Here is a 25,388-nt window from a genome sequence, read left to right as displayed (position 1 = left end):
CATGAAAAAAGATGTTTGCATTTTGTGAACATGAATTATCATATTTTTCATGCATCTAACATGTTACTAAAATGCATTAGTATGTAGCATAAAGCATGTTGTTAGCATGTTTCTTGCTTCCTTCTATCCTTCTATAATGAATGAACAAGTTTCTAGTATCAATTAACATGTTGCTAACATGAATTAACATATTGCTAGCATTAGATAGTATATTGCAAGCATGTTTCTTATTAAAAATACATTAGCATCTAGCATAAATTATCACATCGTTAGCACGTTTCATGGATTAACAGGCATCTTACTGGTAGGATTTAGCATGTTACCTACTATAATAACTTGGCAAGTTTCTAGTGGCAATTATGTTGCTAACGTGAATAAACATTAGTAGCATGGGATAATATGTTGCTAGCATGTTGATATTGAAAATACATTAGCATCTAGCATAAATTATCATGTTGTTAGCATGTTTCTTCCATGAAGTGGCATCTTACTAGCAGGATTTAGCATGTTACCTTCTATAATGAATTAGCAAGTTTCAAGCGGCAATTAACATGTTGCTAATATGAATTAACATATTACTAGCATGTTTGTTATTGAAAATACGTTAGCATATAGCATAAATCATCATGTTGTTAGAATGTTTCTTGCATAAACTGGCATCTTACTAGAAGGATTTAACCTGTTACCTTCTATACTGAATTAGCAAGTATCTAGCGGCAATTAGCATGTTGCTAACATGAGTTAACATATCAATAGCATGGGGTAGTATGTTGCTAGCATGTTTCTTATTGAAAATACATTAGCATCTAGCATAAATTATCATGTTGTTAGCATGTTTCTTGCATCAACTGGCTTCTTACTAGAAGGATTTAGCATGTTACCTTCTAAAATGAATTTGCAAGTTTCTAGCGGCAATTAACATGTTGCTAATATGAATTAACATAATACTAGCATGTTTCTTATTGAAAATACATTAGCATCTAACATAAATTATCATGTTGTTGGCATGTTTCTTTTATGAACTGGCATCTTGCTAGTAGGATTTAGCATGTTACCTTCCATATTGAAGTAGCAAGTTTCTAGTGGGAATTAACATGTTGCTATTGCTAACATGAATTAACATATTGCTAGCACAGAATGTTATGTGGCTAGCATGTTTCTTATTGAATTATTGATTAATTATTCAAATGTTTATATAAAAAATGAGAATATTGCTAGCATAGGCTGTTTCTTTCATTAATTAACATGTTGCCAGCAAGAATGGTAATGCGTTTTCTAGCATCAATTAAAATGTTCATAGCAATGCATCTAACAAGGATTAGCATTCTGCTAGCATGTTAAAGGGTCTCTAACACAAATGTCACTAACATGAATTAGTATGTTGCTCTTCATTATCTTTGGTGTTCTCAGACTAGAAACTCAATTTTGAGATCAGGTGAGAGATGTTCTCGCACTCAGAATCTGCCCTATGAGTAATCATCATTGACACCAAAAAATAATGTAGCCTACAGCGTTGAAAGAAAACCTTGACAAAAATAATTAAGAGTTTCCCACTCGTAAATATGACTGGTGACATTCATGTTTTCAGCATTCAAATATGATCTCTCCAACAGCATGGGTTTCTAGCATGGGTATATGTTTATTAAGGATTAGGATTAAGGATTAACATGTTTTAGCATGTTGTTAGCAGAATTTAACATGTTATCTTTTTTTCTTGATCAGTTACTAATCTTTGCTAGTTACATTTATATATGAATGTCTGAATTGGGTGGTTAGAAGTTTTTAACAAGACAAAAAAAAAAAAAAAAAACAGTGTAAAAGTCACCTCCGAGTTGCAGTCGTGTGTCTCTGTGTCCTCGATGTCCAAAGCAGACAGCTCCAGCTCAATGTCCCTGTCAGGTTCACTCTCGGTCTCATCCTTCCCCATCAGATCCAAGCCCTGCTTTGTCCCGCTGCTGAAGGAAGTTCGTCTTGCATGCAGTCCAGAAACTGCCTGATGATCGCTGAAACACAGACACACTGAGCTCTGAAACAAACCCAACCCTAAGAGCAAAAACAAGTCACCTGTGTTGATTGGTGTTCTCAGACTAGAAACTCAATTTTGAGATCAGGTGAGAGATGTTCCCCCACTCAGAATCTGCCCTATGAGTAATCATCATTGACACCAACATTATATAGAAGAGAAACTGTATTAGCTCTGTTTTTTTTTAAATCAAAAGTGCTCAAAATATAACAGTTATACGATAGGATAATGATTCTCTGTAGGCACCAATTCATTATTTTCAGATACCTAAACATTTTTTTTAAAGGTTGATTTTAGGTTATTTATTCTTCTTGCAGCATTTGTTTCTCTCATTTATGTTGCAGTTTTCTGTGTATTAATTTATCCATTTGCCATATTAATTTATTGCTTTACTACCTCTTTGTTTTCTTGCTGTAGTTTCTTGCTGCCCACACCTAAATGGATAGTTAACCCAAAAGCTCATTTGAGTTTCTTTCTTCCGTTGAACAAATGTTTTTTTTTTTTTTTTTTTTAAATGGCAGATTTTTTCAGAAAAAATATATTTTTATGTAATAAAATTAATCTAAACTACCCAATCAACCAATTACAATTACAATGATTTCTGGAAGATCACATGAGACTAGAATTACAAATGCTGAATATGTAGAGTTTCCATCATAGGAATAAATAATAAAATTTAAAACGTCTAAAAATAGAACATTTTTCCAGAGATGGGTTGCAGCTGGAAGGGCATCGGCTGCGTAAAAAAACCTGCTGGATAAGTTGGTGGTTCATTCTGCTCTGGCGACCCAGGATTAATAAAGGGACTTAAAAGAAAAGGGACCGAAAAGAAAATGAATGAATGAAAATAGAAAATGTAAAATCATAAAATATTTCAAAATATTACTTTTTTGATTATTTTTTAAATGCAACCGTGGTGAAGGTAAAAATACAAAAAGCAGATTTTAAGTTAAAATATGTTTATATATACAGTTGAAGTCAGAACTTTTCACTCCATTATTATTTTTTCCCCCAATTTCTGTTTGATAGAGACATTTTCTCAACATATTTCTAAACATAATAGTTTTAATAACTCATTTCTAATAACTGATTTATTTTAGCTTTACCATGATGGCAGTAAATAATATAAGATTCGATATTTTTCCAGACACTTCTATACACTAAAGTGACATTTAAAGGCTTAACTAGGTTAATTAGGGTAATTATGAAGGTTATTGTATACCGATAGTTTGTTCTGTAGACTATCGAAAACATATATCGCTTAAATGTGCTAATAATTTTATCCTTAAAATGGTGTTCAAAAAAGTTTAAACTGCTTTTATTTTAGCCAAAATTAAACAAATGAAACTTTTTACAAAAGAAAAAAATATTATTAGACATACTGTGAAAATTGCCTTGCTCTGTTAAACATAATTTGTAAAATATTTAAAAGAGAAAGAAATTTTTAAAGGGGGCTAATAATTCTGAGTTCAACTGCATATATACAATACAACATTCATAATAAAAAAAAAAAAATTATTATATACACACACATATTATATTATTATATACACACACACACACACACAATATAACATTTATTTATTGCCACAGGATAAACAGCAGAGATCATTCCCATAAATACGTTTCAGTCTATAAAAACAATCAATGGTGTTTTTTTTAGACACTGATCTCAAGAAAACAATAAATCAAATGTCACACGAGTGCAAAATAAGTCGGTTTTAAGATGAAAAACAAATAAAGGAGCACAGAATGAATTTAAGCAGAATATATTTCCATCTGTGAGAGACTTGTACATGAATCATGGGAGTTATGGGGACTGAAATGTAAGCCCTCACTGCTGTGTGTAAGAGCTTTGCAAACACAAACATGAAGAGCCATGTTCCGGCTACGGATCTATTTTTAGACCGTTACAGAAGACAGTGAGACGACTATGCCAGCATGGTGGTGAAGACGGGGAAACATTGAAGATGTCTTATGTAACTTTCCTGACAATCCAATAAAATGTATGTCTGGATCATATAAATAATGTAATATAAGTAATTTATACATGTATACGTTTTCAAGGTGTTCAGTCAGGTAGCTTTTTTTACTGGCTTCAGTTTCTATTATATTTTTATCTCAGCATACCAACTTATGAAAATACATATTTCAGTCTACAGTTTTGCAAGATTTAAAATGCATTGCTCTGGGTGAGTTTCATTGTGCGTTTCAGATTACAAATCCACTAGAGGGAGCTGCGTACTTTTGTAAATCTGAAATGTGGTACTTAGCATGTTTTGTTTTACGTTTCTTGTACATGTTCACAAGAAGGCAGGGCTTGTCGTACAAATAACCTACCAAACCACCGACCTAGACCCTTTCCTAAACCCAACCGATAGGGTTTTCAAAAGCAAACGTAACATATAAGCCCTTTTTGTAACATTTTATTTTTTTTAAGATTGCTTTGTTATGAAATGGCTATGGCTAGACAGGAAGCAAAGCCGGAAAGGGAGGGGATAGGATAGGAAAGCATCTTTATGACTTGAACTTGGGACATCCAAATCGCAGTCGCACGATACATCAGAGTGACTATTGCCATTGATGCATATTTAACCTTTATTTTACAGCACTTTTGTCAATCTTTTGTCTGGTTGTGCCCAACTGAGCCTGGTTTCTCTCAAGTTTCTTTTTTTTTCCCTTCACTTTCTGGATTGCTTGGCTTGGAACTTGTGGAGCTGCACATCAATGGATTTGCACTTCAGTGTTTGGACTTTAAGCAGTGAAAATTAAACCACACTGAACTGAACTAAACTGAACTTCAACTCTGAAAACTAGACTGACACAGTTTAAGTTTACTAGAACCTCTATGTTAAGCTGCTTTTACATAATCCACATTGTAAAAGCGCTATAGAAATAAACATGAATTGAATGTCTTGTTGAACCTTGTTGATTTACCAGACTTGAATCCATTCGTTCTGCATTACAAGTACAACACTGTACTAAGTAGCTACTGAGCAAACTGACCACGCCAGAAAAGTTGTACATATGGTAATGGATAGGTGAGCATGAATATGAATATGATTACAAATCATAGACATGAAATCATAAGCATGATTATACACAAAGATGTTTTGTTGTATTTATTTGGGGTTGTGCAAAAAACTATAAGAAAATAATTATTTTTTTGTGGATGATATATTCCTGTAAATATCAGCAGCGTGAAAAGGAACAAAAATTGTTAGTATTGCAATCATTTTACATAGAAACCGCAGTCAAACGTATGGTCGGGTGGGTCCTGCCAATAGTGTGATAGTGATGTTATTGAATTTAGACGTACCCATTTGACATTTACTTTAAATTCATTTTAAGAGAATTTATAGAAAATGGCATTTGTGAAAGCAGCTTTATTGCACTGAAAATAAATGATGTCTTACCGTAGAGGTGCTATATCACAAAATTTTATCATGGGTAATATTTCAAGTCGCGTAAGTGTGTTATTTAAGTGAATCAGTGCAAATGTGATCTTACACATATATTGATCCCAAAATATTCCATGATTAAAAACGGACTTTCCAGATAAAATGGCCTGAACTGGTACCTTTCTAAAAAGCTGGAGTGAGTGGAGGAATCAGAACTGCGTGGGCCCCATCTAAGGTCACTGTGACCAATATGACAGCCATAGTCTGAAAACAGAGGAGAACATGAATCATTCTAAAAGCTGAAGAAAAACATTCAAAAATCACAACATGCAATATAAATTTAAACCTCTGAAGTTGATGGAGGTGGTACCGGTGCACCCCTGTGATGCTGTGGCCTGGACCGGGTCAGTGGTGTGAAAACCGGTGCGAGAAGCGCGTGAAATGGCTCCCCATTTGGAGATGATGGGCCCTTCTCCAAAAGGAATAATGGGATCTTCTTCTTTCAGTCGTCTGTATGGTTCCAACACATGCAACCACCGTTTGCCACCACTCTCCTCTTCCTGAGGACAGATAATTAAACATAAATTAGAAAGCATATCACATTTCTACATACAACGAATTTACCATGTTTTGTGAGATGTTCAGAAATGTGTTGATTGTTGCATATGAGTTCTTTAAAGATATTAAATGACTAGGATGATACAGGTTGGTCTTAAGCCCTACAAACAATACAAAAAGAAAAGTACATCATACAAACAATCAACACTCTGAAAAAGGTCATACAAATTTAAACATCCAAACAGAGGCTACATATTTGGCTAAAATAAATGTACTTAAAACATCCCAATTGAACAACTCAAAGGACTTGGTTGAGTGTCCATTCAAACAACCACAACTCAACAAAGCAAAAGAACAAACAGGAAGAAAGTCAGGTGTATTTATAGACCCCCATCAATGAACTATGGGTAATGTAGTGCACTATTTATGGGAGTGTAGTATACTAGAAATTGTGAGTTCATTTATTTATAGTGCTTTTTTTTATCTGGGGTCGCCACAGCGAAATGAACAGCCAACTTATCCAGCATATGTTTTACATAGCAAATGCCCTTCTAGCTGCAACCCTGTACTGGGGAACATCCATACACACTTATTTACACAAATACACTACAACCAATTTAGTTAATTCAATTCACAATAGCGCATGTCTTTAGGCTGGAAGGCATGTCCCAGAGGAAACCCACGCCAACACTGGGAGAACATGCAAACTTCACACAGAAATGCCAACTGACCCAATCGGGACTTGAACCAGCGACCTTCCTACTGTGTGGCGACAGTGCTAACCACTGTGCCACCGTGTTGCCCCCAAAATTGAGGTTTTTAAAGTAAAAATAAAAATACAGAATCTAATTGACAACAGCTTAGCATTAAGTGATCTTAAAGGGCTAGTTCACGCAATAATGAAAATATTCTCACTATTTACTCAACCTCAAATGTTACAATATCATGTTTCTTTTTGTTGGAAACCAGTAACCATTGACTTACAGTTGTAAAAATAATTACTTAGAACCAGTGTTCATACTGTGGCCTTTGTGGGAGCCCACTTTAAAAATTTTTTTAAAAAGGCGGGGGGGGTGGTTGGGAGAGGGGGTTGGGGGACGGGGTGGTGGATGGGGGGTATGGGTTCGCTTTGATCTTGAGAGTCCATTGCCACAGCGTAGGCAGTATAAGACATATATATATAAGATAAGGATCCCTGTCCTTAAACAGTAATATATATATAAACAAAAATATATATATACATTGCAAAGTAATTTAGGTTACTTTCTCGCCAAAAAAATGCTTGATTTATTCATCAAGAACTTTCTTTGACCCATAAAAATATCTTTTGAGGGATTTATTTTTACATGCACAAACAACAGCAACCCAAACAATAGAACATCTTTGTCTAATTTTACCTGCAGTGCTTCTGTAAGCGGAATACATATATTTATAAATATAAAATCAACAAACACAAATATTTTAACAACAAAAATAAATAAATAACCTCATCATGTATCATATCATTTTTTATTCGCTCTATAAGCTCAAGATGATGGCATTAAGGACAGCATATGCTATTTTACATAGGCCTATAGAACGTCATGGGATCTCACTTTTCATAAAACATGATTGCGAATTCGAAAATGAAAGAAAGACCATGAAAAGGTGCTCTGTTTGTCAAGTTTACCTTTCAGCTTAATTGTCCAACATGTTTACAGCAATGTCACAGTGTTTAAAAAAAGCCTACTGTATGAAGCAAATAAAACGAAACACAACGTCACATCATTTGTTTCAGAAAATTAATAAGCAGTGTCTTAACGTCCATATGAAAGGATCTGGCAGTCAGTCTTTGACATGAGTGGACTTTGCTGCTCAGCGCCCCCACATCTTGCTGCTCATAACAAGAATAGTTTGCAGTTATCGGGCTCTATTTTGACGGTCCATGCGCAGAGCGCAAAACGCAGGGCGCAAACGCTTTCAGGGCCTGTCAGAACGCATTTTTGCTAATTTAAGGACGGGAAAATCAGCTTTGCGCCGTGGTGCATGGTCTAAAAGGGTTGAGTTTATTTTCTTATCGAGTTATAGGTGTGTTTTTAGAAAAAAACAATTAGAGTCTCATCTCCCATTTCCTTTAAGCGCCAGCTGCGTCGCGCCATAAGCGCATTTTGACATAAAGTAAGTTCACTTTTGCTTTTGCTCTCGTGGATAGGGAAACCTTTACGCACAGAGATCAATTAGCCTATAAATAATTAATTTCGTTTGTTAAGCACAGAGATTTGTTTCAAAACTATTTCTAAATTCAGTTCTAATTTCTAGCAAACGAATAAATGAACAATAATAACCAAGTGTGGTCAAAATACTGAGTTATTTCCAAATACACCTGCCATCCCCGATATGGTCTAAAATTTGACAGGTGGACAAATCTAAGCTTGTTTTTAATAAAACAAATATAAATATGGATATAATAAATAATACTAATAATAATAACATTATACAAAAGCAAATTGAATGAACTGAAAAAGCCTCCGCAGATGAAGAAAGTAAGGCAGTGGTTTTTAAATCTTCATGTAGGCTAGAAATTAATATGTTTTGTAATATTTTAATAATTTATATTTATATCCTGTATATGTCCTTATATATATATATATATATATATATATATATATATATATATATATATATATATATATATATATATTTCTTTGACCCATTAAAATATCTTTAAAATATATGTAGTGTGTAGGCCAGGTGCACTTTGCCTCAGACAGTAGACCGACTTTGTTCTGGTCTAAAGATTAGACTATTTACAGTTTCTCAAAATAGCAACGCGCCAAAACACGCCTGCTTTTTTAGACCAGAACGCCTATGGGCGCACATTTGAGCGCAAATGCATTTGCTATTTAAACAGCGTGGCGCAATGCCTCAAAATGACCCTTGCGCCGAGCTAAAAGTACCAAAAGACTATTGCGCCGCGCCTTGCGCCACATTGCACCGGGTGTATAATAGGGCCCATCGTGTTTTAGGTGAGGTGTAAATCGCATTCATGCATAAATAATATTTTGCACTTTTACACATAATAATCCATGATCACATTACACAATACTGAAACTGCACATCAAAGTAACACATTGTCAATATATTTTGAGACCACAAAATTTTACAAATCATGTTTAAAAGTAGCCCATGCCCTAATTAGGGGAGCCAAGCTCCACATATCTCCCTGTAGTTCCCACCCTGTTTAGAACATCTATGGCTACCAATTTCCAACATTCTTCAAAATATGTTACTTTGGTTTCAACAGAAGAGAGAAATTCAAACATGTTTAGAACAAGCAGAGGGAGAGAAAATTATGACAGAATTATCATTTTTAGGTTTTTCGATCCATTTAGACCAGCTACACTTTTAGAATATATTGATTCAGTTTAAAGCAAACAATAGGAGTGTGTTGCTGAGCCAGTCTGAGAATATTTGTGAATGTGAAGTGACTCCATCTGTCACTGTTCAGTGATTCAGTTGACGCCACTTACTACATGGTACACGTTAATGTTGATTTAGTTCAATGGACACAATAGAAATATATGTACTATATAGGCCAGATAATAACTGAATCAGTGTGGATTCAATCTAAAGTGACCCCATTTTTACATTGAAGACATTAACTTTGAGAAAATTAGTCAAACTGAATCTAAAATATAGCCTGGACTTGAGCTAACAATAACAATCTGTTAAGAAATAAGCAGATTTAAAAGTGTGTCAGTGTAAATGTGATCTGAAAGACATGAATGAGTGTCCTTTCACACAACCACACCTCAACAAAGCAAAAGAACAAACAGGAAGGAAGTGAGGTATATCGGGCTTTAGATTGGGTCACAGTGTGGAAACAGCCTTAGTTAAGGTCACTGATGACCTTCTTATGATTGCTGACTCGGGGGCTTGTAGTATTCTTGTGCTCTTGGATCCAACTGCAGCATTTGACACAATCTTTCACAGCTTACTATTGGACAAACTTCGAAACTGGGTTGGCCTAGCTGGGACAGCATTAAGTTGGTTCATATCCTACCTCACTGAACGCTTACAGTTAATTGATTTGGGAGGTCATAGATCGCAGACTGTCCCTCTGTGTAACGGTGTCCCCCAGGGTTCAGTACTCGGGCCACTTTTGTTTAGCATTTATATATGTATATATATTTTTTATATATTATATATATGGAAAAATTGTACAAAAATATGGCATTAATTATCATTGCTATGCTGATGACACACAGATTTATATTAGTACATCTCCTAATCTATCTGCCTCACTGTCAACACTTAACACCTGCTTGGTGGAGATTAAGGCCTGGATGCAACAAAACTCTCAAATTAAATAGCTCCAAGCTGAGATCCTACTTATTGGCAAACCCTCTAATGTTAATAGATGTGGTAATCTCAAGTTAACAGTTGATGATTCTCTTTTAACTTCTTCGATGCATGTGCGAAATCTTGGTGTTCTTTTTGATGCTCAGCTTAGCCTGAAAAAAATTAGTTTTTGTTAACTGTTTAAGTTAACATTGGCCCCAACCGTCCTTTTCTCTCAACACAAGATGCTGAAAGGCTTGTCCATGCTTTTATTACATCTCGTTTAGATTGTTGTAACTCTTTATTTAGGGGTCTGCCAGCTAATTCACTGTAATATATCTTACAATATATTCAAAACTCAGCCGCACATGTGTTAACCCACACATCATCTCTCTCTCACATTACCCCTGTACTTCAACAGTTACACTGGTTACCTGTTAAGTCACGATTTTAAAACCTTGATTTTAACTTATAAAGCTGTTCATGATTCTGCTACTGATTATATATGTGATCTGATATCTACTGTACCTCCTCTTCCTCTCGCAACCTACGTTCTGCTTCGGGGCTCATCTTGCTTCAGCCTCGCTGCAAACTTAGCACCATGGGAGGTAGGGCATTCTCTTATTGTGCACCTAAATTGTGGAATGCTCTCCCCACAAACATCAGGAATGTTCGAGGTTACTAAAGTAACCCTTTGTTCCCCGAGGAGGGGAACGGAAGCACTATAAGTGGATTTGATGTTCTAAATCCACGTATGGGAGGATTCGGTTCAGAAGCCGCTCGTCTGAAAGAGTATTGAACGGGCCAATTAAGAATGAATTGGCAGCGCAAGCCTGCGCAGGTGTGCTGCATAGCCAATTAACTGAGCATATAAGCACACCTGGCGCCAGCAGACGCTATCCTTTTTAAGCTGAAGAGACTTTTAACAGCTAAGGGACAGTCATTATGGCGACGGAGTATAGTGCTTCCGTTCCCCTCCTCGGGGAACGAAGGGTTACTTTAGTAACCTCGAACGTTCCCCTTCGGGGGAACTCCAGCACTATAAGTGGATTTGATGTTCTAAATCCACGTATGGGAGCCCATTGAAAGCGCCATAATGACTGCACCTTACCAACACCCATCATGAGAGGGCAGTCAGGCAAGCGTGACGCACCCATATCATGAGAGGCGCGGTCCTCCAATGTGCCCTTGGCCCTAACTTATCCCACTTCAAAAGAAGCTTTACGGAATAGGTATGTTTTTTTTGGGAGTTGCTAGCGTCTAGATAATTCTAGGAAATACGACAGTACGTTGGGAAGCGTGCCATCCCAGTAGGGAGGACGCTGCGGAGACCATCCGCACCCAATAGGGAAACAAATGGAATTACATATGGACTAACCCTGAAAGGGGGAGTGCGCATAAGAAGGTGGTTAGCGGATAGGGAAAGTACGGGTCCACCCAGGGGGGGGAACTTAACCGTGGTGGAAAAGCATATGGGGATCACCAGCGGGGATCGGCCATAGCAGGCACCTATACCCAAAACGCGGGCTAACCAGCGGGCAGACCTACAACGTAGTAGGCCAGCAAGTGACTCCTCCGCTGAGTCAGTGCTGGGGGCCTCAGAGGAATCTGCAGGGCTCACCGAATGGGGAACTTTACTGACAGACAGGAGGGTGCACATCTCTCCGTGTTAGGGAAAAAAGGCACCGCAAGCGTGCTACAACACCTACCGAGTTGTTTCCTCAATCACCAAGGTCCCTAACACCCTTGAGGAAACCGGCTCCACTCGCAGATTATAAAACCTTGCAAATGTGTTGGGTGTCACCCAGCCCGCAGCTCTACAAATGTCTGTTAAAGAAGCGCCGCGCGCACACGCCCAAGAGGATGCAACGCTCTGAGTGGAGTGCGCACGCACTCCCGGGGGGCGCGGCTGACCTCTGCTCAAATAAGCACATGAATGGCTTCCACAATCCAGTGGGATAAACGTTGTTTAGACACGCCACTTCCCTGCTGCCGTCCGCCATAACAGACAAAGACCTGCTCAGAAGATCTAAAGTTCTGAGTATGGTCCACATAATGCGCAGAGCGCGAACTGGACAAAGTAAGGACAGGGCTGGGTCTGCCTCCTCCGGGGGCAGCGCTTGCAGGGTTACTACCTGATCTCTAAAGGGAGTGGTAGGAACTTTGGGCACATAACCCGGGCGGGGTCTCAGGAACGTGAGAGTAATCCGGCACGAATTCCAGGCACAAATCACTGACCGAAAATGCCTCCAGGTCCCCGACCCTCTTAATGGAGGCCAACGTGACCAGCAGAACTGTCTTCAGGGACAGAAATCATAAAGATACTGTATCGAATGTTCTCTTGAAGGAAAGAGCACAACACTGATCTGGCAAGATCGGGGGTCTTTTCTGCGAGAGACACACCATTCAGTGAATAGACTCCACTTCAGGGCGTAGGCGCACCTCGTGGAGGGGACTCTAGCCTGAGTGATGGTATCAACCACCGCGGGCGGCAGGTTACCTAAGTCTTCCTCGCGTCTATGGACCACATGTGGAGGTTCCAGAGATCGGGGCGAGGGTGCCAGACGGTGCCTTGTCCCTGAGAAAGTAGGTCCTCTCTCAAAGGGATCTGCCATGGGAGGGCCGTCGCGAGGAGGGAGAGCTCTGATATCCAGGTCCGGTTGGGCCAGAGGGGCGCAACTAGCAGAACCTGCTCCTCGTCCTCCCTAACCTTGCACAGTAACTGCGCGATCAGGCCCACTGGGGGAAACGCATACTTGCGTATGCTCCGAGGCCAGCTGTGGGCCAGTGCATCCGTGCCGAGAGAGCCCTCGGTCAGGAAATAAAACAACTGGCAATGAGCGTACTCGGGGGAGCAACAGATCGATCTGGGTCTCCCCGAACCGCGCCCATATCAGCTAGACAGACTCGGGGTGGAGTCTCCATTCTCCAGAGTGAATCTGCTGCCGTGAGAGCACATCGGCTGCACGGTCGAGCATACCTGGGAAGTGAATGGCGCGCAGCGACTACAGCCGCGGGTGACTCCAGAGGAGCAGACGGCGGGCGAGCTGAGACATGCGGCGAGAGCGCATACCCCCCAAAACGGTTGATATACGCTGCTGCCGCCGCCGTACTGTCCATCCTGACCAGCACGTGTTGCTGCTCCAGCACCAGAGAAAAACGGTGGAGAGCAAGGAACACTGCCAACAGCTCTAGGCGATTGATATGCCAACGCAGCTGGGCACCTACCCACAGGCCCGCAGCTGCATGCCCGTGACACACGGCTCCCCAGCCTGCGCTGGAAGCATCTGTTGAGACAACAACATGACTGGACGCCTGTCCCAGAGGCACACCGGCCTGCAGGAACGAAGGGGTCGTTCCAGGGGCTGAGGGTGCGGCGACACAGTGCAGTAACAGAGACTCGGTGTGTGCGCGCATGCCATGCGCATCTTGGAACTCAATCTTGAAGCCAGTGCTGAAGTGGTCTCATTTGGAGCAATCCGAGCGGCGTGACAGTCGCAGCGGAAGCCATATGCCCCAGGAGCCTCTGAAAATATTTCAGTGGGACCACTAATTTGCTGTCGAGCTCCCTCAAACAGTTCAGCAGCAGGCGAGCGCGCTCTCCGGAGAGGCGCGCTACCATGGTGACCGAGTCCAGCTCCATTCCGTGAAAAGAGATCCTCTGCACCGGGGCGAGTTTGCTCTTTTCCCAGTTGACCTGCAACCCCAATCGGCGAACATGCCGGAGCACCTCGTCTCTGTGCGCAGTCAATTACTCCCGAGAGTGGGCTAAAACCAGCCAGTCGTTGAGATAATTGAGTACGCAGATGCCTGTGAGCCGCAGGGGCGCTAGGGCACCCTCCGCAAGTTTGGTGAAGACCCGCGAAGACAGAGAGAGCCCGAAGGGGAGGACCTTGTACTGCCATGCTCGACCTTCGAACGCAAAACGCAGAAACTGACGGTGGCGTGGAAGAATGGAGACATGAAAATACGCGTCCTTCAGGTCTATGGCTGCAAACCAATCCTGAGGACGAACGCATCGGAGGATGCGCCTCTGCGTAAGCATTCAGAACGACAGCTTGTGAAGGCAGCGATTCAAAACGCGCAGATCTAGGATTGGCCGTGACCCACCGCTCTTTTTGGGTACGATGAAATAAGGGCTGTAAAACCCGCTCTTCATCTCGGCTGGAGGTACCGGCTCGATTGCACCCTTCGCCAAGAGGGCAGCAATCTCCTCTCGCAAGACAGGGGCGGACAGGGGCTATTGACCCTGGTGAAATACCCGCCCGTGAACTTGGGAGGCCGTTTCGAGAACTGAAGTTCGTAGCCGAGTCTGATCGTGCGTATGAGCCACCACGAGGGGCTGGCCCGCGCTAACCAGGCAGGCAGAGCCCTCGCTAATGACGTCATCGCACTAATCGCTGACGTACCCGCGGAGGGGCAGCGCGGAGCGGGTGTGCTGATATGGGGAGCGCGAGGGTCCCACAGAAGAGCTGGAGGAGAGCGATTCGCTCTGGCTCCGCACCCTAACTCCGGAAAAGGAGCTTGGGGGCTGGGAGAAGGGAGACCGTCCCCCCAGCACCCGTGAGCCGCTGGCGGAGCATGTAGACTCTGTGAGCTGAGAGGCGGCGCGTCCCAGACTGGCAGGGCTTGCAGTGCTCGTGAGCCACTGGCGGAGCGCACCGAACCTGCGAGCTAGAGAGCACAGTGTCTCAGACTGGCAGATTTCGGGCTGTCACATCCGGGGAAGTGAAAAAGTGCCCTTTCATTTCATGGCAGTAAAAGGTGCCGTTGGAAATGGCGCCCCGCCCTCCAGCGGGGAAGAGCAAGTTCCCTCTTCTCCAGATGACCTGTCCCAGGGATGCTTCGCGGTCCGTTGCCGGACTTAGCGGCGTTCTGGGCAGGGGGAGCTGCCTGCTTCCGAGGTGCTCGACGCACTCGCTTCGCCAGAGGCGTGTGCGGGGGCGGTGCGGCTCTCGTACGCTGGCGCCTTCGGCGAGGAGCAGGTATGGATGGCACGGCGGGCGGAGCGGGCTACGATAAGACATCACCCATCAGACTGCTCTCTCACTGCCTCGAATTCCTGGGTCAATTCGCAGACAGTGTCGCCGACCAGCTTGGGATATGGGCGAGTCAAGAAAGCGGACTTTGTCGACTTCGCGCATACCAGCCAAGTTCTAGTCAGGGGTGGCGCTCCTGGATCACTAGTGTGGACATCGTCCTCCCCAAAGCACACGCAGCGGACTCAGTAGTCCGAAGAGCTTAGTCGGCTGCGGTGCGAAGCTCATAAGCCTGGGTTGGACCCACCCTCATGCAGCTCGGCCAGCGCCTGTGCTTGGTAGCGCTGGTAGGTGGCTATCGCATGCAAGGCGGAAGCAGCCTGGTCCGTAGCTTTGCAAGCTCTGACTCCGGGGAGCAGAAACTTACAGGCTTTGGATGGGAGACGAGGCGCACCCCACCAAGAAGAGGCGCCGCGCGGACTAACCGCCATAGCGCACTCAACCTGAGGTATTGCCCCTGGCCGCTCCACCACCAAGAGTGGTGAGGGTGGAGGGACACGCAGCACGAGCAGAAAAAAGTGCTCTTTAAGACCGCGTGAGCCTACTGTGCGTCACCGGGAAGAAGGGAACGCCCCTCTAGTCAGTCCGGCCGCGGAGCTGGGGGATAAACCATCTCCAACCCACGGCCGAAGCAGCCCGGGAAAGCACGGCTAACACGTCCGTCTCAGTATCCGTTTTGACAGCGCTCACCTGCCCGAAGGGGGCGAGCGGGTCCGACTCATCGTCGCACAATGAAAGCCCACCCTCCGATGCCGCGGGGGACATCTGATCTCCGGTGTCAGCGAGCGTGAGAGCTACCATCTGATTAGATGGATCACTCCCAGTACCCGAAGCTTGGATGGAGCGCTTGGAGGAGCGAGAGGTCCGCGAGCCCTTAGGCGGCGGATTATCTCTCGCTGGAACCCTCAGATCTGCCCGAGTGCCCGCTGCAGAGCAGGAGGCGACTAGGGTGGCTCGCTCTCTTACAAAAGCTAGCCGCGATCTCAACCGCGCGACGGTCATGGCATCGCAGTGACGACATGAACCTCCCCTGAGCACCACATTAACATGCTGGACCCCCAAACATGTAATGCAGTGAACGTGCCCATCATCCGGAGCCAGGAAACCCCCGCAACCAGAAACGCACAGTCGGAGCGCCGTCCTGAAAAGGATGTGCTGCACTACTGTGTTGCTCTTTTAGCTGCAACAATACGCACCGCTCTGGAGGACTGGACCCAAAAGGACGCCAGGCAAGGGAGAAACCCAGCTCGACCATATGCCGCTGCGTGGACTCGCTCTGGACCGGGAGACACTCGTTCGCTCGAAGTGGCTGTAGATCAGCAGGAGGAACCCTCATGAACTCGATCAGAAAAGTCTCTGAAGCGAAAAGGATAGCGTCTGCTGGCGCCAGGTGTGCTTATATGCTCAGTTAATTGGCTATGCAGCACACCTGCGCAGGCTTGCGCTGCCAATTCATTCTTAATTGGCCCGTTCAATACTCTTTCAGACGAGCGGCTTCTGAACCGAATCCTCCCATACGTGGATTTAGAACATCAAATCCACTTATAGTGCTGGAGTTCCCCCCGAAGGGAAACGCCAGTTCCCTGGACTGTTTTAAAAAACTTCTTAAAACTCATCTTTTTATTATTGCTTATAACTTATAACTTTTATTCTATATTTTTAATTATTATTATCATTCTTACTTTTTTGTTTATTTTATGCTTTTCTGTTTTGATGCTCTTGTTAGCGCTTTGAGTCTGAGAAAAGCGCAATATAAATAAAATGTATTATTATTATTATTATTATAAGTGTGTCAGTGTAAATGCGATCTGAAGTGGCTTCACTTGCGCCTGTGCCATATTATTTTGAAAGCCCTTTGAATCAAACACATTTGAATGAGCTAAATGAAGGCAAAAGTGAATCTGTGCAACTGTGTATGGAAGCGATCACTTACTAGATGTTTGGAACAGGAGTGGGTTGGCAAATGATGGGGCTCTGACTCAAATGGGCTGATGGTGCTGCACGACCAGGGCGAGTAGTGGGCAAGACTCTCTTCTCCACCATGACACTTGCAAGTCATACGCCCACCACCTACACCCTCGGGATGCTAAAGGAGGAGAAAGAGAGCGATGACAACATTCTATCTCACACCCACCAATGTGCAACAGGCTGCCAGATTCAAAAAATGGGGGTGGAAAGAAACAATGCAAAGTGACTCAGCCTCCGTGGTGCCAAATCTTTCTGCGAGAGGTTCACATGTTTCAAAGCGCTCGTTCGCACAATTTTCAGGACAGACCGGCTTGCTTGCTTTGGATTTATCAGTTGCCGAGCAACAGACCCACTTAAAATAGCTTAACACACCTCAGAAGAGAGATTGCAGCTTTACTTGCCAAAGTTATTCATCCAAGAAACTACAAATATGATTTAACACTATTTTATTTGCACAGTGCATGTATGAGGCAGGCGTCACGGTGGCGCAGTGGGTAGCACGACCGCCTCACAGCAAGAAGGTCACTGGTTCTAGTCTTGGCTGGGTCGGTTGGCATTTCTGTGTGGAGTTTGCATGTGCTTCTCGTGTTGCATTGGTTTCCTGCAGGTGCTCTGGTTTCCCCCTCAAGTCAAAAGACAGGTGAATTGGGTAAGCTAAATTGTCCGTAGTGTATGTGTGTGAATGAGAGTGTATGGGTGTTTCCCAGTAATGGGTTGCAGCCAGAAAGGCATTAACTGCGTAAAATATATGCTGGACAAGTTGGCTGTTCTTTCCACTTTGGCGATCCCTGATTAATAAAGGGACTAAGCCAAACAGAAAATGAATGAATGAATGATGTATGAGGCGCAGTTTTCATACCTCTGGACACATGTCCACAGCGAAGACTGGGGATGACTGGGATGCCCGGTTCACATTGCTGTGGTGATGTACCCAGTGTTCCTGTTTGTGTTGATAGAGTTCATCAACACGAGTGTATGCGTCCTGTAAAATAGACAGAAAATCAATTTCTTCATTCTCTTCTACCTAATTTGAATCTAAAAATGAAGTGTGCCATTTATGAGCAAGCAAAAACAAATTTCAAACATTCCCCTGCCTTTCATAATTGCTTGGTTAAGTAAAGCTCACATAGAAAAAATGTAAATATAATTATAATTCACACATCGTAATGCAAATCAGAAATGTTGTTTTGGCAACTAACTAAACTAAACTAAACTAAACTAAACTAAACTAAAATAAAATTAAATTAAATTAAGCTATGTAGAAACCTTAACTTTTTTACGACTAGCAAAGCTTGACATTAACGTTTTTGACCACCAGTCACTGTGGCTAGTAGTTTTCCAATATCACTAGCCACTCACCGTTTTCACTAGCCACACTTTTGTTGTTGGGAAAGTAACATATAAATGGACACCTTTGACTTTGGTATGCTAAAAATTACTAATGTACCATTTTTTCTCTAGCCACAATAAACTAATTCTTTCCTTGTCACAAATTTTAAATAATGTGGCAAAACAAGCTAAATATAGCTGTTTACATACACTTTTTATTCAATAAAATGTTCTTTAAAAAAACAATTGACATTAAAAAAATATTCTCATTCATTTAAAACTATACATAGTAGTTTGTACAAGCTAAATATCCCAGATCATCAGGTAACTATAGATAAATGGAGAGTTAATCTCCTATTAAAGCAATGTTATTGTAAATTATGGTAATTAAACCATATTAACAAAAATAACTGCAAGCAAAAGAAAGCAGGTGAAAAACATTCTAAGTGAAAGGATGATCATGTGCACACGGTTAACATTAGTCCAATTAATAATCTGTTTAAAGAATGGTGAAAGCGAAAGTGTCAACAACGACTGCATACAAGAAATCTGGAGATCTCTTGAAAGCAGCAGGACAGTGGGTGCACAAGCCCTGATTTTTTTCAATCAATTTCAAAGAGAAACGATAGCACCATTTCCAGGCACGGTTGTTTTTGCGCAAGGAATTGGGAGCTTTCAAGCACTTCCTTTCACATCCCTTTCACATCCCTCACATCAGCTGTGCCTCACTCACAACGCCAGTGAGGATTGCCTGCGTCTCACCGTGCTGATATTCGGTATTCACTTGGTTTCTTTTGCTCGCGAGAACACTAATCAGTCAAGCCGCTTCTCTATTCTAGGAGCACATTTGCAAACATATTGGCAAACGGTCTTAAACTTAAAGACGATGCAGCTCTGGCAACCTAAAAATGAATTTTAACCAGCCAAAGTGGCTAGTGAGGGTGTCTGTCTAACTCACAGCTGAAACCTACCCGCATTTGGTGGTTTGGTGGGTGCTAATGTTAAGGCCTAAGGCCTGACTATTACTAATACATGCTATGATAATTAATAATAAATATACATAATACAACAATTACACAATTTAAATAATCTCCAATTTCAACCAGTACTCACATATTTAAGACAATTATAAATATGGGCAGATATAAAGCTCTAGATGAAATTAATAAACCACTTGTATTTAAAAATACAATTTTATACCAATACATTTATTTTTGTTTATGGTAGTAAAGGCCTGAAATCATGAAATATTTTATTCTGACCTATTTTCTTATTCTGCAAATAACTGTTTTATTTTGGTTTTCCCTATTATAGGTTTTTGAAAATGAGCTTCCATGCAGTGTGTAACACAGTACTAAGTAAACGAAAACATCCAGCTGAGGTTTAAATCTGAAAGTGCACCGTGTTTAAAACTATTATTTCTTTAACGAAATAGTCGACTTAAAGTCAAATAAATGAATTGTGTTGGGTTCTGATCTTTTGCTTGAACACCAAATATGTAGTTCCACATCCGGTAAAATGTGAACATGCTTTTAACTTCAGACACTAGCGGAGCACGGGGGATCAAAATATTGATCATTATGTGAATAGTCGACGATCACAGACAGATGGCTGTGGGAAAATAACAGGTTAAAGTTCATTTTCACAACAATACCATAGTATAGCCAATCTATTGCTGTGTTTGATGCTGTCATTTTTCTGATGATTGATACAATAACATAGGCTGCAACGCAGAATTCGCCGGCTGTTTGCTATTAAAGGAAGGAGCAGCAGAGACTATTATGTATAGGACATTGTTAGACTTTGACAGGGACTTTGTCAGTAACTCTTACAGTTAATATGGACCCGTTCCTTCTTCCTCCAGATCATAAAATATATGTGTTTAAAATTGTTAAAATGTTTAATTGTGTTTTATAAGTTGTAATAGCCCCGCACGGCTTGTAATCACTTATCTACTATGGATCAGTGCTTGTATTGTATCTCCCAGGTTAAATTTGTGTGGGCTAATTCACATATTGTGTCTAAAATCACAATAAAATGTGACGCGTTTTTCGTCCATTATTGATTTAAATGCGTTTTTGAACTCGCGATCCTCTGCCGTTTGTCTTTGCTATGGCCACCATCAGCTGTTCCTCACACGCGGTGCGGGTAATTTTCAAAACAGTTTAACTTTTGAAATTGTAATATGCTAGTGTTTAACTGCATTGCTTTATTGCATTCCTGCATTGGGCTCTCACATACTCTGTGCTACTTCATAGCCGTGGTGGGAACAAATGAATCGCTGAATGAATCATATGGTAGTCGTTAGGATAAATAGGTAAAAATAAATGCATATAAGTTTTTTGACCTTGCATGCATAACAGACTGTTGTTGGAGACCTCCAAAACCAAAATATAACCTTTTATAACGCAAATTATATTTAACATTTTGAAGGCAAAATATTGATTAAGATGGAAAAGAATTTCTGGCTCATTCAACAGACATGAATAGGATAACAAAACCTGCCCTGTGCATAGTGGCTCTCTGCTCCGCCGTGCTGCAGTACGGACTGTCTAGAGAGTTGTATCGCTCCCGGAGAGGTGGCTGATAAACAGTGGATCGAAAAACCTCTAGAGGGAGAGAGTTACTCCTTCCTCCATCCCTGGGATACAGTGGTGGCCTCCACACGCGCCGGCTGTCGTAAACAGGGGTGTACATGCCATGAGAGGAGTAGGCAGAGGGCGGCCCAAAATGACTTGGGCCTAGTCTGTCTAAAGCAGGAACAGAGGGGTGCTGATCAGGATACACAGGACCCACTGAAGGGGGTAACATGGACTCGGGCACATTGCTGGAACGATGGAAGCGAGGACTGCATGACCTCGGAGGAACTGTGGGAGGAAAAGAAGAAGTGAATCAACTGTGGGCAGTCAAAGTGCACTAGATGGTAATGTTTGTTGGGACTGTAATTTGTAGGCTGTGATTTTAAGAAAGTTTTTTTTTCTTTTTGAAAGAAAGAAAGAAAGAAAGAAACAAACAAACAAACAAAAGAACGAAACAAACAAAATAAACAAACAAACAAAAGAAAAAAAGAATGAAAGAAACAAACAAACAATGAAAAAAAATAAAAGAAAGAAAAAGAAAACAAAGTAAGAAAGAAAGAAATGACGAAACAAAAAAGAAACAAACAAACAAAAGAAAGAAGGAAATAAAAGAAAGAAAAAAACAAACAAACAGAAAAATCTAAAAAATAAAGAAACAAACAAATAAAAGAAAGAACAAAACAAACGAAAGAAACAGAACAAAACAAAAAAACAAACAAGTAAAAAAGAAAGAAAGAAAGAAAGAAAGAAAGAAAGAAAGAAAGAAAGAAAGAAAGAAAGAAAGAAAGAAAGTTTTGGCATATTTACAGCATGTTTTAACACCACTACAAATAATAAATGTTGCTAGCTTAATTTTAACATGCTAACATGTTAAGACTCTAATAAAATGAGTTATTTAAATGTTGCTAACATTTATTAAAACACTGCAACAAAATAGAATTTTGCTAGCATGAATTGCCACAGCTTTCACATTTTCATCATGTGTTGACACATTGCGCATGTTTAATATGCTGCTAGCACATTGTTGCATTCTGCTAGCAAAGTTAGCTTGTTGCTTCGCTGTTTTTGCATAATCAATACTTACTATGATTTAGCATGTAACAAAATTAACATAAATTCAATGTTGCTTGCATGTTTTTAATATCTAGTTACCATGCCTCCAGCATGTCTTACCACATAGCTGACCACATTAATATAGAGTTAAGTTGTAATTAGCTAAGTAACATTAGCAAGTTAACATGTCCTAGCACTTGGCTACCATGTGGCTAGCATGGATTAGCATGTTGCTAGCATTCTTTCTAGGATGTTTTAACATGACAATAGCACTAACATTTTTAATACTTAGGTGTTGCTATATATTTTTAACAGTTTTTATTAATTTGATGGTTTGCATATTGCTACCTTGTTTAACATACTGCTAACATGATTTAATGGTTTAGTTGCTAGGATTGGCTATGAAGATGCTTTTAGAAATGTAGTCTTGTAAGCTGAAAGAAAGAAAAAGTAGAAGCCCCAGTAGTAGATCATAAAGTTTAGGGGAGTAATCACCCCTCTGGGAGAGGTTTGTGACATACTGGTGGACTGAGGGTAGGGTGTCAGCTCATATGGTCTCTGGTCCTGAGAGCAGTACTCAGGGTGAGCCCTCATCTGGACATGCCCGTGTCTGTCTGTAGACATCACTGAAGATATGGAAGGAGACTGGCTGTGACTGCCAAGATTCCTGAAAAAAATAAAATAAAATACTGTTTATGTTCATAAAATCTCTATAAATATCAAATGATTGTGATACATGATGATACTCATCATGCACATTTTTATAAATAGTTATTTACAGTATTGGTAGGCTATTTACATTTTATTTATGTTTTACAGTCTGCCCATGCATGATCATGTTTTCCATAAATTGTTTTAATGATATCCATTTATTATTGGCTTAATTTGACATGTTAATTTTAAAAATACATTTAACTGACTATAAGAAACTTTGCAAGTACATGTCAACTTACACTAAGCCTAACCCCAACCTAACAGTCTTCTTGTTATCCAATGAGAATTAGTTGGCATGTAAATGCAATGTAATTTAAATTCAACAAATGGACCTTCAAAATAGTGTGACCTAACATTTTTACATTTAGGAATTTGTTCCAATCAATGAATATGACAATCTTCAGTTAACTCCACTAATAAGTGCACTTACTGTTCTAGGCTGGTCACATGCAATCCGTTAACACCACTGAGCAGCATTTTGTCCTCCTGCTGGTCTCCTCCTCTAGGGATGAGCTGAGTTGGAGACACGTCCTCAGAGGCATCTTTCTCATGGTTCTTTATCCCTCCGGGGCCTACCTCTGACCCTGCCTTGGTGCAAGATTTGGCCATCACTGCTGGAACTGACAGAAACGGCCTCACCGCCCCACTAGCTTTCCTATTTCTCATTCTGTGCCTGAAAGAGATAGAAAGATGAACGTAAGAGAGGAAACGGGGTGACGGGAGGGAGATTTAGCCACAACCATGCCAGATTTCTGTTGTGTTGGTACTGTAGGATTGTGTGGGTGAGCTTGAATAAGAATTAGGGAGACGTGGGAAAGAGAGCAGGTTCATGTGTGCCAGTGTTTTTTGTGCTACAGCACGAGACAGGTTGGATGTGCTCATTCAAGTGTATGTGTGTGTGTGTGGCAGGGCTGCACAATTTTGGAAAAACTGACATTGCAAAAATGAGCTTTTCTGCAACACATATTCAATATGAATAACATTTTATCAGATGAGTTCTTTAGCTCTGTTTGGAAATAAATTATCATTTTAGATTCTTAGCAATGATTCTGTAGGTGAGTGCATCTTCATAATATATAATAGACTAGCGCGGATAAATAGAGCAAATATACAAATGCAGTGAACACTCATTTATGGTTTTCTGGGGAGTCAAACAGAAAAACTGACTAATCACTTGTACAGTAAAACACACTGTATAGTCTTCATCATATTACAATGACTGTTGTTTGGTGCTACCATCCCTATCAGGCACAAAATCAACCGTTAGGACCTTCACCATTAAAATTCCATCCTTGTGGAATGACTTGACAAACCCTAACTCATTCTCTGACCATTTTATAAAAACAACTTAAGACTGATCTTAGCAAACAATTTTGTGTTTAAAAGACATCTGATAAATATCTAAATGCCCAAAACAGATAGACAGATTAGACCATACTGTCACGTTCGTGGTGGGGAAAAGGAGCGAAGACTCAAGTGCAAAGAAATAATGGGTATTTATTGATAAAAAAAATAAAAAGCAAAACAGCAAAACAAACTACCCCGAGGGGGAAAATATTAATAAAACAAATAAACAAACAAATAAACAAATTAGACCAGGCAGGCTGGCAAACAGGAGAACAAGAGAACAAGGCAAGACAGGAAACAATGACATCTCATGACGAACTCGCACAGGATTGAAAACATGAGGGGATAATAAAGCAAAAAGTAAATTGACACACAGGTGAACATGACAAACTAATAATGAGTTAACAAGGAGGGTGGGACTAGACAATAGACGGGAGATCGCATGACACAGAGAGACAACACAAGCCATGCGCTCACATAAAACAGGACAAGAACATGCAGCCAATGAGAGAACTCATTAACCGCATGTTCAAGACAACAAACACAACACTGAAGCACACGACAAAAGCACGTGACCACAATGTAAACACAGAGCCATGTGCTTTGACAACAGACGCAAGACATGAGCACACGATGAATGAAAACACTCACCATGCGCTCACACACGCAGCATGCATGCTTCATCCCAGCGCCGACCAAAACTGAAACCAACTAGGCTGAGATGCTGGGAATGAAGCACCACGCTGCAGACAGACGAAAACACAAACACGAGTACAAGAGTGCGTTCGTCTGAGGGATGCGGCCGCGCGCACACTCTGCGTACACCCACGACGGCGTGCGCGCACACAGAGACAGAAACAGGACCAGACATGGCTAGTGTCCGAGCTCTACCACCAAAACAAGAATTTACTAGACCAGAGTGGCAGAACCCTGACACATACCTGACAAAACTCCCGTTTTTCCCGGGAGTCTCCCGCATTTTTCAGCACCATCTCCAGCTGCCACCCTACCATTTTGTTATTTCACCATTTTGGTACAGTCTGTGAAACCCTAGGGT

General features: G+C 41.3%; 1 protein-coding gene across 4 annotated transcripts in view; it reads right to left on the bottom strand.

The window, feature by feature from the left end:
• Positions 1-25,388, bottom strand: part of rc3h2 (ring finger and CCCH-type domains 2) — a 64,182-nt gene that overhangs the window by 8,662 nt on the left and 30,132 nt on the right. For all 4 annotated transcript variants that reach the window (XM_087270206.1, XM_087270207.1, XM_087270208.1 and 1 more), the window contains exons 10-17: positions 23,415-23,657; positions 22,792-22,937; positions 21,144-21,505; positions 18,169-18,291; positions 17,275-17,427; positions 5,771-5,984; positions 5,604-5,688; positions 1,826-2,003 (exon numbers count right to left, since the gene is read on the bottom strand). In XM_087270206.1, the coding sequence (XP_087126332.1) occupies positions 1,826-2,003; positions 5,604-5,688; positions 5,771-5,984; positions 17,275-17,427; positions 18,169-18,291; positions 21,144-21,505; positions 22,792-22,937; positions 23,415-23,657 (1,504 nt within the window). The remainder of the gene's footprint in view (positions 1-1,825; positions 2,004-5,603; positions 5,689-5,770; positions 5,985-17,274; positions 17,428-18,168; positions 18,292-21,143; positions 21,506-22,791; positions 22,938-23,414; positions 23,658-25,388) is intronic.

The sequence above is a fragment of the Danio rerio genome, chromosome 10 (assembly GCF_052040795.2).
Source record: "Danio rerio strain M-AB ecotype USA chromosome 10, GRCz13ab, whole genome shotgun sequence".
Lineage (NCBI taxonomy): Eukaryota > Metazoa > Chordata > Actinopteri > Cypriniformes > Danionidae > Danio > Danio rerio.
Note: the sequence above shows the minus strand (reverse complement) of the source record. Positions and strands in the feature narration are given on the sequence as shown.